General features: G+C 54.7%; 6 protein-coding genes across 6 annotated transcripts; 4 read left to right on the top strand and 2 right to left on the bottom strand.

The window, feature by feature from the left end:
- Positions 1 to 97: 97 nt before the first annotated feature.
- Positions 98 to 3,938, top strand: LY79DRAFT_703710 (calcium-translocating P-type ATPase; the record flags this gene model as incomplete). Its single annotated transcript, XM_060564973.1, has 2 exons — positions 98 to 2,716; positions 2,777 to 3,938. 2 exons carry the CDS (start codon positions 98 to 100, stop codon positions 3,860 to 3,862), a joined length of 3,705 nt encoding a protein of 1,234 aa, XP_060413906.1. The 3' UTR covers positions 3,863 to 3,938.
- An 810-nt stretch (positions 3,939 to 4,748) lies between these two features.
- LY79DRAFT_516011 (fungal cellulose binding domain-containing protein) lies at positions 4,749 to 5,942 on the top strand (the record flags this gene model as incomplete). Its single annotated transcript, XM_060554775.1, is given in 4 exon segments — positions 4,749 to 4,838; positions 4,853 to 5,053; positions 5,120 to 5,821; positions 5,889 to 5,942. 4 exon segments carry the CDS (start codon positions 4,749 to 4,751, stop codon positions 5,940 to 5,942), a joined length of 1,047 nt encoding a protein of 348 aa, XP_060413905.1.
- Positions 5,943 to 6,350: 408 nt separating this feature from the next.
- On the top strand, positions 6,351 to 8,333 carry LY79DRAFT_590379 (fungal-specific transcription factor domain-containing protein; the record flags this gene model as incomplete). Its single annotated transcript, XM_060561142.1, has 2 exons — positions 6,351 to 7,705; positions 7,757 to 8,333. The coding sequence occupies 2 exons, from the start codon at positions 6,351 to 6,353 to the stop codon at positions 8,331 to 8,333; spliced, it is 1,932 nt and encodes a 643-aa protein (XP_060413904.1).
- Positions 8,334 to 9,751: 1,418 nt separating this feature from the next.
- LY79DRAFT_632401 (Alpha/Beta hydrolase protein) lies at positions 9,752 to 11,068 on the bottom strand (the record flags this gene model as incomplete). The annotated part of the gene is made up of 5 exons (XM_060562194.1): positions 9,752 to 10,050; positions 10,103 to 10,400; positions 10,454 to 10,608; positions 10,666 to 10,791; positions 10,855 to 11,068. 5 exons carry the CDS (start codon positions 11,066 to 11,068, stop codon positions 9,752 to 9,754), a joined length of 1,092 nt encoding a protein of 363 aa, XP_060413903.1.
- Positions 11,069 to 11,482: 414 nt separating this feature from the next.
- LY79DRAFT_217802 (POT family protein) lies at positions 11,483 to 13,808 on the top strand. The gene is made up of 9 exons (XM_060551582.1): positions 11,483 to 11,789; positions 11,841 to 11,896; positions 11,964 to 12,091; positions 12,162 to 12,453; positions 12,511 to 12,609; positions 12,664 to 12,913; positions 12,974 to 13,130; positions 13,194 to 13,440; positions 13,508 to 13,808. The coding sequence occupies exons 1-9, from the start codon at positions 11,640 to 11,642 to the stop codon at positions 13,728 to 13,730; spliced, it is 1,602 nt and encodes a 533-aa protein (XP_060413902.1). The 5' UTR covers positions 11,483 to 11,639; the 3' UTR covers positions 13,731 to 13,808.
- Positions 13,809 to 14,432: 624 nt separating this feature from the next.
- Positions 14,433 to 15,976, bottom strand: LY79DRAFT_515787 (uncharacterized protein; the record flags this gene model as incomplete). The annotated part of the gene is made up of 4 exons (XM_060554753.1): positions 14,433 to 14,553; positions 14,790 to 14,904; positions 14,960 to 15,584; positions 15,890 to 15,976. The coding sequence occupies 4 exons, from the start codon at positions 15,974 to 15,976 to the stop codon at positions 14,433 to 14,435; spliced, it is 948 nt and encodes a 315-aa protein (XP_060413901.1).
- Between the last annotated feature and the right edge of the window lie 706 nt (positions 15,977 to 16,682).

Genomic DNA, 16,682 nt, shown 5'->3' with positions numbered 1-16,682 from the left:
TTCCGCTCATCAGATTTGGCCAAGTGTAACCTAGCCAGCCCTTTGTTGTTATACTACACGGCTCGCTCGACCTCGGAGGTCGCAAAAGGACCAGACGATGGCTGACGAGATCAGATCCGCGCCGCGCCAGCCAGACACAGGCCAGGCCGAGCCTAACGACCCGTTCGGGAAACAGTTTGCCCGGGAACTAGAGAAGAAGGAAGATGAAGTCGACCTCCGCGATGACACTGTCGTCGAAAACAACAAGTTTGCTTTCACGCCGACGCAACTCCACAAACTCGTCACCGCGCGTAGCTTGTCCGCACTTCGACAGTTCGGCGGCCTTTACGGTCTCGCAGCGGGATTGCGGACAGACGTCGCCGCCGGCCTTGGCGTTGACGAGACAAGCCTTGACGGCACAATATCCTTTCAAGAGGCCGTGGCTGCCGGAGAGGCCCGCCGTTCCGCCGAGATCGCGCCTCTACCCCCTTCCTCGCACCACGAGCACGGCTTCAAGCTCGACCTGGACCTCGGACACCACGAAAGGCAAGGCTTCGCCGACCGGAGGCGTGTATACGGCGAGAACAGACTGCCCAAGCGAAAGCAAAAGTCCTTCTTGAGGTTGGCGTGGATCGCCTTCAACGATAAGCTCATGTTCCTCCTTACGATCTCTGCGACGATTTCGCTAGCGCTCGGCATCTACGAGACGATAGATGCGTCCGATGACGAGCCCAACATCCAATGGGTCGACGGCGTGACCGTCGTCGTCGCCATCCTCGTCATCGTCTTCGCCAGCGCCGCCACGGACTGGCAGAAGAACGCCAGGTTCGCGAAGCTCATCGAAAGAAAGGAACAGCGCGACGTCAAGGTCATCCGGTCGGGGAAGACGCAAAACATCTCCGTGTACGACGTGCAAGTGGGGGACGTCATGCATATCGAGACCGGCGACGTCGTCGCTGTCGACGGGGTCCTGGTCCAGGGGTCGGGTATCCAAGTCGACGAGTCGTCCCTCTCCGGCGAGTCTGAGCTTGTGCACAAGAGCGTGCCGAGCGAAAGTGATATGCGTAGTCAAAAGGTCCACCGGTCTTCCGCGACTGACCCATTCATCCTCAGCGGCACCACTGTCTCCGGCGGCGTCGGCGCATACCTGGTGACTTCTGTGGGCAGCAACTCAACCTACGGCAGGACCTTGATGTCGCTGAGAGAGGATGTCGAGGAGACTCCGCTCCAGCAGAAGCTGGGAAAGCTCGCCAAACAGCTCATCACTTTCGGTGCCATTGCCGGCATCATCTTCTTCCTCATCCTGTTTATCCGCTTCCTGGTCGGACTACGGACGATGCAAGGCACGCCGTCCGAGAAGGCCGAGACCTTCTTCAAGTTGCTCATCCTAGCCGTCACCGTCGTCGTGATCACCGTGCCTGAAGGCCTAGCTCTTGCGGTAACTCTGGCCCTGGCATTCGCAACAACGCGGATGTTGAAGGACAAGAACCTCGTTCGCCTGATCCGTTCCTGTGAGATCATGGGCAATGCAACGTGCATTTGCTCCGATAAGACGGGAACTTTGACGCAGAATAACATGACGGTAGTTACAGGTAGGATCGGCCTGTCCGAGACATTTGGTGACGCGCCCGAGAAGTCGACGATGCCCGATGACATCAAGAAAGAGCTATTAGCCAGCGACGACGCCGTAGGCCGAAACACCCCGAAGGTGTTACTGGGGTCGCTAAGCGGCGAGGTGAGGGACTTGATGAAGAACAGCATCGCGCTGAACTCGACATCGTTCGAAAGCGACAACCCAAAGGAGCCTGGCTTTGTAGGAGTCGGCACCGAGACGGCGTTGCTCAGATTCGCGCGCGAGTTTCTCTCCATGGGTCCCCTCAACGAAGAAAGGGCCAACAACGAAATCGCCGACATGTTCCCCTTCGACGCTTCTCGCAAGTGGATGGCCGTCATGTCCAAGCTGCCCAACGGTAGCTTCCGCCTCTTGGTCAAGGGCGCTGCCGAGGTCGTGTTTGAACAGTGTACGAGCATCCTCAACGAACCAAAGATCGGGCTCTCGGTTCGTGCTGCGACGGACGCCGTGCACGACGACATCCGATCGACGATCCGTGAATATGCCAAGCAGATGCTGCGACCGATCGCCATGGCCTACAAGGACATCGATCTTCGCGAGGCTTTCGAGAAGGCGGACGACCCGGACTCGGTCAAGTTTGAAAAACACTTCCGCGACTTGACCTTCATCGGCGTGTTTGGCATTCGCGACCCTCTCCGGCCCGAAGTCCTCGATTCTGTGCGCCAATGCCAGGACGCCGGCGTGTTCGTGCGCATGGTGACCGGCGACAACTTCCTGACCGCGAAGGCCATCGCGTCCGAGTGCGGCATCTACTCCCCCGGCGGGTTGGCGATGGACGGGCCGACCTTTCGGAAGCTCACACCTGCGCAGCTGGACCTCGTCGTCCCTCGGCTCCAGGTGTTGGCGAGATCCAGCCCAGAGGACAAGCTGCTTCTCGTCTCGCACCTCAAGGGCATGGGAGAGACCGTTGCCGTCACCGGCGACGGCACCAACGACGCGCTCGCCCTCAAAGCTGCCGATGTCGGGTTCGCCATGGGTATCCAAGGCACAGAGGTGGCCAAAGAAGCTGCCTCCATCATCTTGCTTGACGACAACTTTGCTTCGATTGTAAAGGCTCTTGTATGGGGTCGAACGGTCAACACCGCTGTCAAGAAGTTTCTTCAGGTCAGTCTTACGGTAATTACTCCGTGCTCCGGCGGTTTATGCTGACAGGAGACCGACCAGTTCCAATTTACCATCAACATCACCGCCGGCACACTGACTGTCGTATCGGAGTTGGCGGGCGATTCTATTTTCACGGTTGTACAACTTCTCTGGATAAATCTCATCATGGACATTTTCGCCTCGCTTGGCTTGGCAACCGACTACCCGTCGCCGGATTTCCTCAAAAGCAGGCCCGAACCGCGGAACGCGCCCATCGTCAACATCTCAATGTGGAAGATGATTCTTTGCCAAGCAGTCTACCAGCTCGCGGTCATGTTCACCCTCCATTACGCGGGCGATGGCCTGTTCAGGCCTGCCACGGACGCGGATCGCGCGGCCCTACAGACCATGGTGTTCAACACATACGTCTGGATGCAGTTCTTCAACCAGCACAACTGCCGACGCGTCGATAACCGGCTCAACATCTGGTACCAGGGAGTCCTGCGCAATCCGTGGTTTCTCGGCGTGCAGTGCACGACCGTGGCCGGGCAGATGGTCATCATCTGGAAGGGCGGCCAGGCGTTCGATACCCGGCCCCTCAGCGGACCGCAATGGGGATGGTCGATGCTTTTCGGCGTGCTGGTGATCCCCCTTGGCGCTCTGATCCGACAAGTGCCGGACACGCTTGTCTACGCTTTCTTCCAAGCTGTCAAGAAGGTGTTCGTTGCCACCCTTCATATGCTATCTAAGCCCCTCCCGGCACAATGGCGGAGGAAGGCCGAGGAGGAAGTGGGAGAGATGGGCGCCGCAGAGAGCTGGGTCCTTCAGACAGGCACGGCGCTGTTGAAGCCGATAAACTACCAATGGGGCAGCTCAGCACCGCCGCCCGGCTCCAAACTCGCTGGCCGGGTTTCCAGTATCCCGGCAGCGCAGAGAGAGGCGCTGATCCGGGCTGCTCGCGCCGGCACCGGGGACAACGAGATCGACGTACCTGCGATGATCGAGGCTGCGCGGTACGCCAAGGTGGAGCTGTCGTATGGTATCGAGGTCCATCCCGACACTTCAAAGGAGGATCCGATCCTCCTCACTTCGATCGGCGTTGATGGGGAGAGATGCCCGCCGAGCCAGGACCCGGAGATTTTGCGTTATTTACAACGGCCATCATAAAGCACAGGCTGGCTCTTGTTTGCGTTGTATAACAGGAACATGGATGCTTTCTTGCTTCGATGGTGCGTATAACCCGTTTGTATCAGTAAAAGTTCTCAAGATACCTAGATATATGCATGTAGGATTACGAAGTCATGTAATAAGATACCTTGAATGAGTTTGATTTGTTCCGGGTTTACAACGGCATGTCACGGCCTGGCCGTCCCGGTTCCCTGAATAAAATACGTCTAACAATATAAACAAACTGGCTAGCCATGTGCCGGGTGAACTCAGCGATATTTCAGGACTATTTGGCCCGGCTGATTGGCCGTTCAGCAAAGCCGATGTTACCACGCTATTCCCGTATCGCTTCGGTCACGGAACGCACTTGGTCGGCGACTTCTGCCGGCACACCGGTTATATTAATCTTGTAAATTGCCAAGGCCCCTCTTCTCGCTGCTTCGTGCCACCCGGCGGCCTTCTGACTGCCCTCGTGAGCCTGTGCACCCAACTAAAGATCGCTTTGCGGGGTTCCAGATACTGGGATTTGGATGGACAGAGGTGCCGAGTCGGCGAGACGGGGGTGACCATCCGCCGCAGCCACACGCTGTCAGATGAAGGACCGAAATCATTATTGGGCATGTTCCCGATTTGAGAACCAGGTCTCCTGCCGGAACAAGTTCTTGGGTCTCGTTCCGAGTGAAACTATTGCAGCTGCGTGGATACGGACGACAGTAGTCCAAGTTGCTGTGGCCTGTTGAGCCGTTGTGAGGGTGTATAAATAAGAGCCCGGCTGTTCAGAGACTTTCTGTTCGTTTTGTTTTCTGGAACTGTGCCCCTTAAACCACCAAGGACCATTCACAAGAAGCCCGACTCAAACATTCAGGCCCATCCTGGTTTGCAGACCATGAAGTCCATCATTTTCGCCGTCTTGGCGGCCCTCGCTGCTCAAGAAGCCGCTGCCCATGCAACGTTCCAGCAACTTTGGGTTGATGGAGTTGATCTGATAAGCGCCCATCTCTCTTCTTGAGCCTCCATACCGTTGTGCTAACTTCTCGCCACGGATCGCAGTGTGCTAGACTGCCCCAGAGCAACTCCCCCGTCACCAACGTCGCCAGCAACGACGTCCGGTGCAACGTTGGCGGGACTACCGCTGCGAAGGGGAAGTGTGCTGTCAAGGCTGGCGGCACCGTCACCGTCGAGATGCACCAGGTACGTTCCCAGCTCCTCGGCTTCCATCTCGTCTGTACGACCATCGCTAACATGGTACCCTAATAGCAAAACGGCGACCGGAGCTGCCAGAACGAGGCCATCGGCGGCGCGCACTACGGCCCCGTCATAGTATACCTCAGCAAGGTTGACAACGCCGCCTCGGCCGACGGCTCGTCGCCGTGGTTCAAGATCTTCCAGGACGGCTGGGGCGCCAAATCCGGCGCCGGCTCCGGCGACGACGATTACTGGGGGTCCAAGGATCTCAACACGTGCTGCGGCAAGATGAACGTCCCCATCAGCAAGGACCTCGCCGACGGAGACTACCTCCTCCGCGCCGAGGTGATCGCGCTGCACGCCGCCAGCCCCTCGGGCGGCGCGCAGCTGTACATGACTTGCTACCAGATCACCGTCACGGGCGGCACGGGCACGGCGAGCCCCGCCACCGTCAGCTTCCCCGGCGCCTACAAGGCCAGCGACCCGGGCATCGGCGTCAACATCCACGCCAAGCTTTCGTCCTATGTGGTTCCCGGAGGCTCCGTTGCCTCGATCGGCTCGACCAAGACTTCCGGATCGGCTTGCACTGCGTGCGAGTCGACGTGCGATGCTGCCAAGGGACCTGTCGGCACGGCGCTTCCGGTCGGAGGCGGAGGCGGAGGCGGAAGCGGAGGTGGAGGCACGTCGCCGGGAACCGGAAGCCCGCCGTCGTGTTCCGTGCAGAAGTACGGCCAGTGCGGCGGCGATGGCTATACCGGTTGCACTACCTGTGCGGTAAGTTTCTCACTCACTTCTCCTGAGCTAGACAGTTGAGGCCTTCAGCTAACACTTGTTCCCGTAGTCTGGCTCAACTTGCCAGGGTGTTTCAGCACCGTACTACTACCAATGCGCCTGAGGTGATCTTGACGAAATCGGCTCGCGGGAAACACGGAAGGGCCAGGCTCCATAGACTCTTGTGCAAATTGAACCAAGTTTGCTCGACATCATGCTGGACAGTCGTATTCTCACACTGCCTACAAGACGTGGATGTGCCGGTCTGTATCAGCCGGCACCAGCCGTTGACTGCATCTGGTCTTGTCTGACTCGTGAAGCCATTATTTCTTCGTAACCTCCTTTGCCTCCCACCGACTTGCACCCGAGATCCAACCGCGGCCGACGGAATGTGATTATTTCAATAGCAAATAGATCTGCATCATGATGGGTTTGCCCGGGCTTTTAGATAACACAATCATATAAAGTCTTAGTTACATCATCGACGAGCTCACGCCATCCACGACAATCAAGGCGCGTTGGTCACGCGTCGATGACGCCCATCATGTCTGGCCGGCAGCGTCGATATATGAGCAAACGGCAGCGGCCTTGCGATTTCTGCCGATCACGAAAGACAGCATGCCGTATTGATCCAGCGCCACCCTGCCGTCTTTGCGTGCTGCACGGCCGGGACTGCACCTTCGTCGAAGGCACGGCACCCAGGAAACGGCCTTTGCCATCCGACGAGATCAAAGGGCGGGCTGTACCGCAGCCAGCTTCTCAGGCGTCCATGCCGATCACGACGGCCCCAAGACCGGCGCATCCTCCTCCGCAAGGCCAAGAAGACCAAACTTCACACGGCGATGAGATGGCCTTCGTCGATAGCCTCGACTTCGATACGACGCAGTCCGAGTTTGAGGCCATGTTCCAAAGCCCACGCTCTTTCAGCACGCCGTCCGCTGTATGGACGAGCACCACTCCTCGACAGCCAGGATCGCGGGAACACATCGAGTATCCTCCCGGCGCCAACCCTCAGCTATTGGGACTCAGCGGTGACATGGATCCCCTTTTGCTGCGGCATTATCGCACCGACGAGAGTGGCATGTTTGGCTTCAAAGAACTCGCCGTCCACTCGGTGCAGGACTCGTCGATGCCGTGCCAGTTTCTGCTCTCTCAGCAGTCCATTTTCTCTCGTCGGAGAGACGAATGTGGTGTGGAACGGCCCAGCGAGGATGCGCTCTCTGGGCAGCTTGCAAAAATCATCCCCGTCTCGGTTGGTGCGCGTCTCATAACGCTGTTCAGAGACTTTATCCAGCCTCAGTTCCCCATCTTCGCAACATCATTGTTCCCAGATCCCACATCAACGCCGGCATACCTCCTTGCGGCCATCTATGCCATCTCGCTTCCCTTTGTGGTGTACGATGACAAACTCAGCGTCGACGTTGCGTACGACAAACCTCCGTATCCGGCGTTGTCGCAAATCATCGACAAGGCTCTCTCGTACGAAGTTCATTCGCCAAGCATCCCCGTCGCCCAGACATTGCTCCTCCTCGTCTTGCGACCATCCGCAGACCCTTTGGTAGCTGATACGGCGTACCGACGGGATGTGCTAGGGAGGCTCGTCTCCTGCGCCACAACCCTTGGCCTTCACCTCGACCCTTCGGGTTGGTCCATGCCTGAGCGGCAAAAGGCTCACCGTCGTAGACTCTCATTCGTCGTTTATGCAGTTGACACCTGGATCGCCTCCACTCACGGAACTCCGCCGTCTACTCATCGAGACAACTGGTTGGTTACCAGTTTGGAACCTGGGGACTTTGTTGACTCGGGTCTCAGCTCCGATGATGAGTCGCGGCTCATGGACTTCGCAACCATCACAGGGATTTTGAGTTCCGCTCTTGCGACTCTTTAGTAAGTTGACCTGTGCAATTCCAAAGGCTTGTTGCAACTCTAACTCGTCAGCTCTGTCCGAGCCACTCACGAGCTGTCCAAGAGCTGCGTTCGTGTTTCTACTGTCACCCAACCGCTGCTGCAGGCTCTAGTCTCAATACCGAACCCAAACAGTTCAGAGTCGAGTGCGCGGAATCTTGCACTATCATACACTCAGTTGGTCGTTCTTCGTGCAGAGCTACGGCCTTCATTAGCACCAGGCTCACAACTTGGTCCAGACGAAGGGAGCTTCGCGCGAACCGCGAGGGAGAAAACAAAGAGCTGCACTCGGGCTCTCACGAACGTGATACAAAGCCTGAGCCCAGACACAGATGGCATGTTCTGGCCATCTTGGACTCAACTAGTCTTCTCGTCCATTTGCTTCTCACTGATGACCATGGCCATCTCATCGTCCGACTCCGGAGAAGCTTCCACCTGGATCGCCGACTTACAGTCAACTCGTAAGAGTCTCCGGTTAAAAGTCGCTTCGTTTCCGTTTCTGCGGCTAGGCCTCCTCAGGATTGACGCTCTGTTCTGGCGCGGCATCACAAATGTTTTGCATCTCAAGACACATGTTGAAGAAGCATTCAGAGCCGCGGAGCTAGTTTAAAATCCAGCCTCTCAGGCTTTGGACCTATTTCAAATCATTAAAAAAAATGCGAATCGGAGCTTCGTGTGATTGCCACCGTTCTTCATGGATTACAACACGTCCTTTGACCGTTCCAATCGCTTCCAGTGCCATACCATACCCAGCCTAGAAGCCGGTAACACTTGCGCCGTAGTCAACTATACTTCATGGGAGGTGCTTATCAGCAGGCAAACTTCAAGATGATAGAAGCGAATCTGAGGATGGGATGCAAGCGAACCACAAGAAACAGACATGAAGATCTTTAGGGAGAAACTCATGGATCTGAAAAAGCTCCATGACGAAAAGCTCAAGACTTTGAAAGAGACTTCTCAGGGCTTCATTCAGCTAGTATGTCAAGACCCACTCCTCAGTGTTCGATGAGCATAGACTAACTACAGGAAGGAATTCAGCCTTACATCAATCGCAGAAGCCCAACTAGCAACATCAACCAACTCTAGTATGAAACGCCTTAGTTGGATCACAGTTAGCATCTCTTTCTTATAGTCAAGTTTCTTGTTATTTAACAATTGGTTATTTGACAGTTTATTTTCCTTCCACTCATGTTCGTCTAGGAAGATAGTCATTCCTATTTCTTTTGTTGACAGGACCTATTAGTAAGTATATTTACAGAGTATTTTTGTCATGAATATCGATAAGCTAGCATCTAAACCGTCTTGGGTGTGGCCTGTCCTCTTCGCTTCTTTCACTACACTTTTGACTATGTTTGTGTGGTTCATATTCAAGTACAAAAGTGTTAGTCTTTCCCCTTCAGAGCCTCTTCATGTCATCTCTCTCTAACATAACATGCTATAGGCCATTGAGAAAAGGATCTACTGAATCGCAAAATGGGACTTGAGGAGGGGCACCGCAAAGCTTGTCTCCTAGAACACTCGCTGCACGGTTTTCGGCTCATGGGGAAAAGCGTTCTTGAGAGCGAGTTCGTTATTGTCGTTGTATTCAACTTCATAGCAGCAAGAACGAATTCACCCTTGCGGCAGACCTCTTGAGCACTAGGGAATTCTCTTACATGATCTATCTGGGCAGCAGTTCCCTTATTTCCATGTGAGCAGGGAGTCGTGGCATGAAAGTGAAACGAGAGCATTCGAATAATAACTAAGGCACCATTCGGCTCTAGTCCTCGATCATCAGACCGACCAGGAGGGGAAAACGTAGCTAGACCTGACAAGATGAAATGTCACACTTCCGATCCGTCCCTCAATCATCGCAGCTTAGCTGCATTTGCTCCCCCCCCCCCCCCAAACAAATTATGTCTACTTTTCTTCAGGTTCTAACTATTCTCTGCTTTTTTCTCTTTCCTTTGTCCAAATGGAAGCAACATCGTCAGACTCGATATTTTGAATTCTATACAGCCTTTATTAAGCGAAATCAGGGGATAAGGATTACTTTCTATCTCCGTAGTGAGTTGATTTAAGCAACTCGGCAGTATCGTCAATGAACTCGAAACTCCTAGCGAGACCTCTTTGAGGGTGGTTATAGTGTGCAAACGCATGAGGAACTCCGGCGTATCGTTTCATCGAAACCTGGTTGCCCGCGTCTCGGAGCAGTTTTCCGTAATATTCTCCTTCGTCCCTCTCTAAATCAAATTCGGCCGTGATTATGTGAGCCGGTGGCAAGTTGTTCGAGTTCGGCGCCAAAACCGGTGTGAGCCTCCAATCGTCGAGACATTTTTGCTGTTCATCTACAAGTTCCCGTCAGCCCGTATTATTTGAAAAGACGCGTGATGACCTTACCGTCGTCTTCTCCTAGCCAGTATTTCAAAAACCATTGCTCTCGTCCGAGTGGTCCCCAGGGGAGGTCGCGGTACAGACGAGCGCTCTCGTACGGACAATTCGACTCATTGAGCTCAGTAAACTTGCGATGGCAATATCTCATATCCGTAGCTGGCACGATCATCAGGTGCAACTTGACCGGAATGCTTTCATCTCTGGCAAAGTGGGCCAGCACAGCTGACATTTGTCCACCAGCTGAAAGACCTCCGAATGAAACGCTCAAAGGGTCAATATTCAAGTCTGCTGCGTTCTTGATGGCCTAATCTAAATGTCAGTGGACAACTTGACCATAATAGAATCGCCGCTGTTTACCCATTTTACAGTATCCCAACAGTCGTATATGGCGGTCGGGAATTTATGTTCGGGTCCCATACGGTAGTCAACGTCAATGACCTTGATATTGGACTTATTACAGATGTGACGACACCACGCGGCCTCACTATTGAGTCCTCCCAGAACCCATCCACCTGTGCGAGAGTATCTTGCTGTCAGACCATGATCGTCTAAGCGTGCACAGAACTTACCGCCATGAAAATTGAGGTGCACAGGAAAAGGCCCAGGTCCTTGCGGGGAGTAAACCCGCACGGTGATCTTCCCAGATGGTTGTGTAACCGGAACTTTGCGATCCTCGACATGGAAGACGTCCGGACCTTGAAAACAAGACACATACATCAGCGCTGCTTTTGCAGCCGAACTGTTGATTTGTAATTTACCTTTGCAAGTGGGATATGTAAAACTGTATTGCGCTGGGGATTCTCGGTACTGCTCAATTGTAACCTCATCCGCCCTTGTCATCCCGCCGCCATGTTCGTTCCAAAGACGAACCCATTCGGGATCTATACCGGGATAATCAGCGGCAGAAAATGCAAGCCGACCATCGCCTGGTTTCGGCGACGACTGCTCGTTCGAATTTGTTGCGACTGCCATTTTGGAACTGCAATTGAGGTGTTCGCAGGTGAGCAGTCAGTGTCTGAAACTAGATGACATGATGATGGGAAGAGTATAATTGCGAGTCAATACCGCAAGGACTATCACGATAACACAGACCTCGCCTTCAGGCTCTCTGTTCCCGAACCGAACGAGTGACCGGGCCTATCGTGTCTGTCTGCCGCTGATGTTCACTCCGATTGGCGGCGTTCAGATGGCCGATATTGGTGGAGACAACGGACAACGGACCCGGTCTGATGGCGGTCTTGAGCCTGATTGGTGGCGTTCGTGAATACTATCTTTGATGATAGGCCAGAGAACGCCGCCAATCAACCTCGACGTAGATCCCCAGTGTTATCTCCCGTATCTGTTCATGCGACCTGGGGAAGCCTCCATTTCGCCTGACCCGCCGCATCGAGTCAGGGGACCAGTGAACAAAGAGACTTGGGTCGTAGCGGCTTAGAAGTCGCAGTCATCTATATGACTACACGGCATGCCGCTCGAGAAATCTCGTGTGACGTCCGGTAGCTACCAGCTTTGAAACTTTTCATTGTCGTGGAGTCAAGTAGCCATGAGCGACACCAAGGACACCATCACGGGCCCGGAGGAAGGACGGGTACATCCGGATGCGCCTGTTAAACCATCTCCTCCACAATGGGCGAACCTTCGAAGAGTGCCCGACAAGCTTCCAACCGTTGCGCTGTTGATTCTCGTTGTAGAGGTGAGCCGATATTCCAGCGTAATTCTTGTATCTGTCACTAATATCTCCCAGCTTGGCGAGCGGTTCACATATTTCGGTCTCAGCGGGCCAATTCAGAACTATATCAAGTGAGCACTAACACCATGGTGTTTGCCCCATTGCTCGCGACACTGTTCTGATTTTGGTGTGTGATAGTAACCCATACGATCCCTCCTCCGATCTCCCCGGTGCACTCGGCCGCGGCCAGGCGGTTGCGACAGCTTTGGGCAACTTCTTCAAGTTTTGGGCCTATGCATCCACGGTTATTGGAGCCATTGTAGCAGGTAAACCACGCTATCCGTCTGATACCGCGTCTCCGATCTTGTTGCGCACGCTTACCTTGCATCAACGTAGACCAGTACCTCGGGAAGTTCAAGGCGATCCTTGCAGCTTGCGCGGTGTACATCGTCGGCTTGATCATCCTCGTGGCAACCTCGACGCCCGCTTCGATCAGCAGCGGGGCGGGCTTCGGCGGCTTGGTCGCTGCCATGATCACGATCGGGCTGGGAACTGGTGGTATCAAAGCCAACGTAACGCCCATGTGCGCCGAGCAGTATCGAAACTCCAGCCCTGTTGTCCGAACTCTCAAGTCTGGCGAAGAGGTCCTGGTGGACCCCGAACTCACGGTCCAAAGGCTGTTCATGTGGTAAGTCAACCTTGTTGAGACGGCATATCACCCAATGAAATTGACGAGCTCTTTCAGGTTTTACTGGGTTGTCAATATTGGCGCGCTGTCGCCGTTGATTACTGTCAATGTGGAAGCGCATCACTCGTTCTGGCTGGCTTATCTGATCCCGCTCATGTAGGCACAATCCCTGAGAACTCCGGTAACAGTCGGTGAACTAACGAAGAACAGCGCAATCATTATATCAGCCGGCGTGTTCATCTCAGGGCGGAAGAAGTACGTCAGAGTCCCGCCAGAAGGCTCTGCAATCATCGACGCCTTTCGTGTGACACGCATCGCCGTTAAAGAAAAGGGTTTTGAGAATGCCACTCCTTCGGCGCTCAGAGGCTCTGGACGCGATGCAAACTACGCTATCGCGAGTGAGGCTCGGTACACAGACGCATATGTCATGGATGTGATGCGGGGGCTGAAGAGCTGCAAGGTGCGTAGAACAGACCATCAATGTCCGTCATACACAGTTTCTGACAGTGATGTGTATTAGATGTTCCTCTTCTTCCCGCTTTACTTCGTCTGCTGGATCCAGATCTGGAACAACCTCATATCTCAAGCGGGCGAGATGGCGTTGCACGGTACGCCAAACGACTTGCTTCAAAACTTGGATCCAATCGCATTGATTGTGTTCATACCCTTCCTCGATAGTGAGTTGCCTCCAGCCGAGATCCGCAGGGGGGGAGTTCTGCTGACGTGTGTGCGATTCTCAGTGGTGGTTTACCCTCTTTTCCGAAAGCATCGTATCGATTTCGACCCGGCCACCAGAATATTCGTCGGGTTTCTATTTGCATCTATTTCTATGGTCTATGCTAGCGTGCTACAGCATTACATCTACAACTCCCCTCCCAAAAGCATCCACGTTTGGGTCCAGGCACCCGCCTACATCCTCGTGGCGTTTTCGGAGGCGTTCATTATCGTCACCGGGCTTGAGCTAGCCTTCACTCAGGCACCGAAGAAGTAAGCCCCCTCCCCTGGAGCCGGAGCCCTCACTAGGAGACTCTGCTGACAAGTCTTTGCTCTGCAGCCTGCGATCGGTTGTCTCTGCTCTGTTCTGGGTGACTATTGGTGTGGCAGCCGCCATTTGCATTGCGCTTGCGCCAGTCTCCCAAGACCCTTATTTGGTATGGATGTACGCATCTTTGGGGATCGTTGGTTTTGTGGCTGGATGCATCTTTTATGCTTGCTTCTACCCGGGACGCAACAAGCGGGACGCCGGGGAAGAGATCATTGACGGCAGAATGCCATAGTAGAAGCATGGTTCCACAGTTCACTGAAGGTAACTCTCGGCGCTGAAATTGATATAGTATTTAATGAAGGAAATAGAGTGCAATTGCCAACCCTGACACCTTAGTAATGCAATGAATGACTATGGTGAGTATATTAATGAGTTCTGCCTCCTCCTTCAGCGAGGGTATGGGATTCTGACGCCACCTGGTGACTGTGAACGTGGTGACCCCGAACTATCTTCCTCGTTACTGCTTTCTCGCTTGAATATGCGCAGAGGGACATAGTTGAAGGGGTCGTTCCAGAGTCTGTCCCCGGGGGCAGCACCGGGCGTACTCATCGGAAGCTGCCATGAAAGCTCCTTGGTTGAATCCACCTTGGGCGAGAAGACGCCGCTGCTGGCTGTGCTCGCAGACCTGGTATGACTGGCTCCGGAAGCCGAGCTCTCGGTGGTGCTGGCGAAGCTCTTCCTATGGTTCATCTCCGGGTCGGGCTCGACCTGCTGGTGGCCTCGGATCCACTGCAGCCAGTCTAGGACGGGTGTATGTATGCCATCATGTGTGTTCTCGGGGCTGTGGTTCGGAGTCAAGCCGACGTTCGGTGGAGCCGGGCTTCGATCCATGGTGCTCCGGGCGATGATATCTTTCCGGCCGTGCCATAGCATTGATGATACGGTACTGCGAGAGACTTGGGATTGATGACGTGAGGTCTTGTGTGATCGGAAACTAGTCAAGGCGCTCGGGGTGGACGCTCCACTGCGAGACGAGCGAGTCGGCCATCGGAAGATCCGGATCGGAGACGGCTGTGGGATCGGCGGCGGCGGAGGGAACCCAAACGTCCCCGTGTCTGCGAGAGACTGCACGTACCGCTGCGCCTGCGCATATGAAAATGGTTGTGCCGCAAATGGAAGAGCATCAGGGGCTTCTCTGTCTTGACCAGGGGAGGTGGCCTGTGCAAGCGTGAACTGTGCAGGATTTGGGTGATGATGAGTGATAAAATCTCCTCCTACGGTCGAATGGGCCTCAGACATCGCGGGGTAGCTGTGACTGACGTGGTCTCGGAACCTGCCACCAGGGGCGTACTCGTTAAAAGGGCTCGTCGACGGAACGGATGTGTGGTTATGGCGAGCTGCCCTCTTCTTCCGCCGTAAGCACCAAAATATGAAGAGTGACAGTCCAAGGAGGACCACTATTCCCACTACTAGAATGTCAGTACTGTTCATTTTGATCGTTCAGGGGGGGGGGCTGCTTACACACAACACCAGTGGCGACCAAAGGCCCCTGATCATTTGCATTGGACGTGCCCCCAGGCGTAAGTGTCTGCGACGGCTGTGTGGGACTTGTGGCTCCGGGCTTCGTAACTACTGCTCCTTCGATGCTTACGGCTCCGGTCGTGGGGATACTGGCTGGTTGTGAAGAGATTTGTGACGAGGCCGCATTCTCAGCCGTCGGGGGTACAGTCTCTGCTGCAGCAGGGGGTGATGTCGTGAAAACATCCTCATGACCCGCACTCTTCGTTGCTGCAGTCATGGACATGTCACTAGTTGCTGCCGCTGGCTGTTGAGTTGCTGACGGTACCAGGGCGGCCGGCAATGGAGTCTGTGGTTGCTGCGGCTGTTCTTCCTTTGGTGATGCGGCGGCGGGGGTCGCGGCGGGCTGCTGTGCAGCCGGAGCCTGTGTCGCCGCGACGGGAGCCGCGGCAGCTGGCGTCGTTGCAGCCGGTACAGCAGCAGCGGCAGCAGCTTGTGTCGAAGCTGCCACCGGCGTGTTGGCTGGCTGGACGTTGTTCGCAGTCGTCGCCGCCGGCGGTGTCAAGATGTCGCTGATAACTTTGTTGGGGTTGCTGAGGATGTCGTCGAGCAGACCCCGGTTAATAAGCTTATCCACAATGCCGTACCATCTTCCATGGCTCTCCTGTTTAGCCATGATACATTATTGTTCAGTTCCAGCTGTGTAGGATAGGTAAGCGATCGACTGTAGATTGGTGGCCGGGTGTATGTAAGTGGTTGATGAGTGGTTGATCAAAGCACGCTCGCTGGCAAGGTCCAAATGTTCGTTTCGTGCAACATGTACAAAGTCCGAAATGAGGGGGAAAAGAAAACAATCCAAGTGAGGGAATCTTGACCGAGAACGAACGAACGACTAGAACTCAGAATGAGAGCACAACATTCAGGTTGAGAAACGCTCGACATACCCAGAATTGCGAGAGTAAGGGTATTAGAGATAGCCACCGGTTGTCCACTCGGGACAGTCGAGGTCAATGCGGACATTGGGATGCACTAGGTCTGATGAGATGGTCCGACCCTTATCGTTGGCTCACCTCTAAGCCGAAAAGGTCACAACATCTGCTGTCCCACTGTCAAAGCTACGACCTCCAACCCCATCCTACAAACCGTCACCTAGTTCTCTCTTGCGGCTACGTGTAGCCGACCTCAACTAGCTCGATTGGTTACGAGACATGGCGCCGCCTACATGCCCGCTAGCTGTTACATCAGGGGAGTGGCGTCAATCTTTGCTGAGGAAGAAGGGGGACGCTAGATGACGCCAACGGCCCGTGCGGTTATGGTGCCTGATCCTTTCTGGATTGATGAAAGTCCTTATCTGACAAGCCAGCTGGACCTTGGACCAACACCAGGCGAGCTGGAGTTGGGTCGAGGGCGGTCAAAAGGGGGGGAGGGGGGATGATAGCTTGGAAGCCTCATACGACGCAGCCACGTGAGTTAATAGCGGTAGTGGCATTGCGGGTTGCTGTCAAAGGAGACTAGGTTTGCATTCCATTTCCATGATCAGCGATTGTTGAGCAAGATATAGGTGACGGCGAAGAAACGGGTAAAGACGCAGTAATGTTTGGCGTCCTACGGGACAAGTCGCCATCTCGCATTTTGCATGTGCATGTCGGGGGCCCCTGTACGCACGGATATGATCAACAACAGGACCTTCGTCCGATCAGTGCTCGAACATCTCCCGTCTCTCGGC

This window comes from Colletotrichum navitas (assembly GCF_030913465.1).
Source record: "Colletotrichum navitas strain CBS 125086 chromosome Unknown LY79scaffold_31, whole genome shotgun sequence".
In the NCBI taxonomy this organism is placed as follows: domain Eukaryota; kingdom Fungi; phylum Ascomycota; class Sordariomycetes; order Glomerellales; family Glomerellaceae; genus Colletotrichum; species Colletotrichum navitas.
Note: the sequence above shows the minus strand (reverse complement) of the source record. Positions and strands in the feature narration are given on the sequence as shown.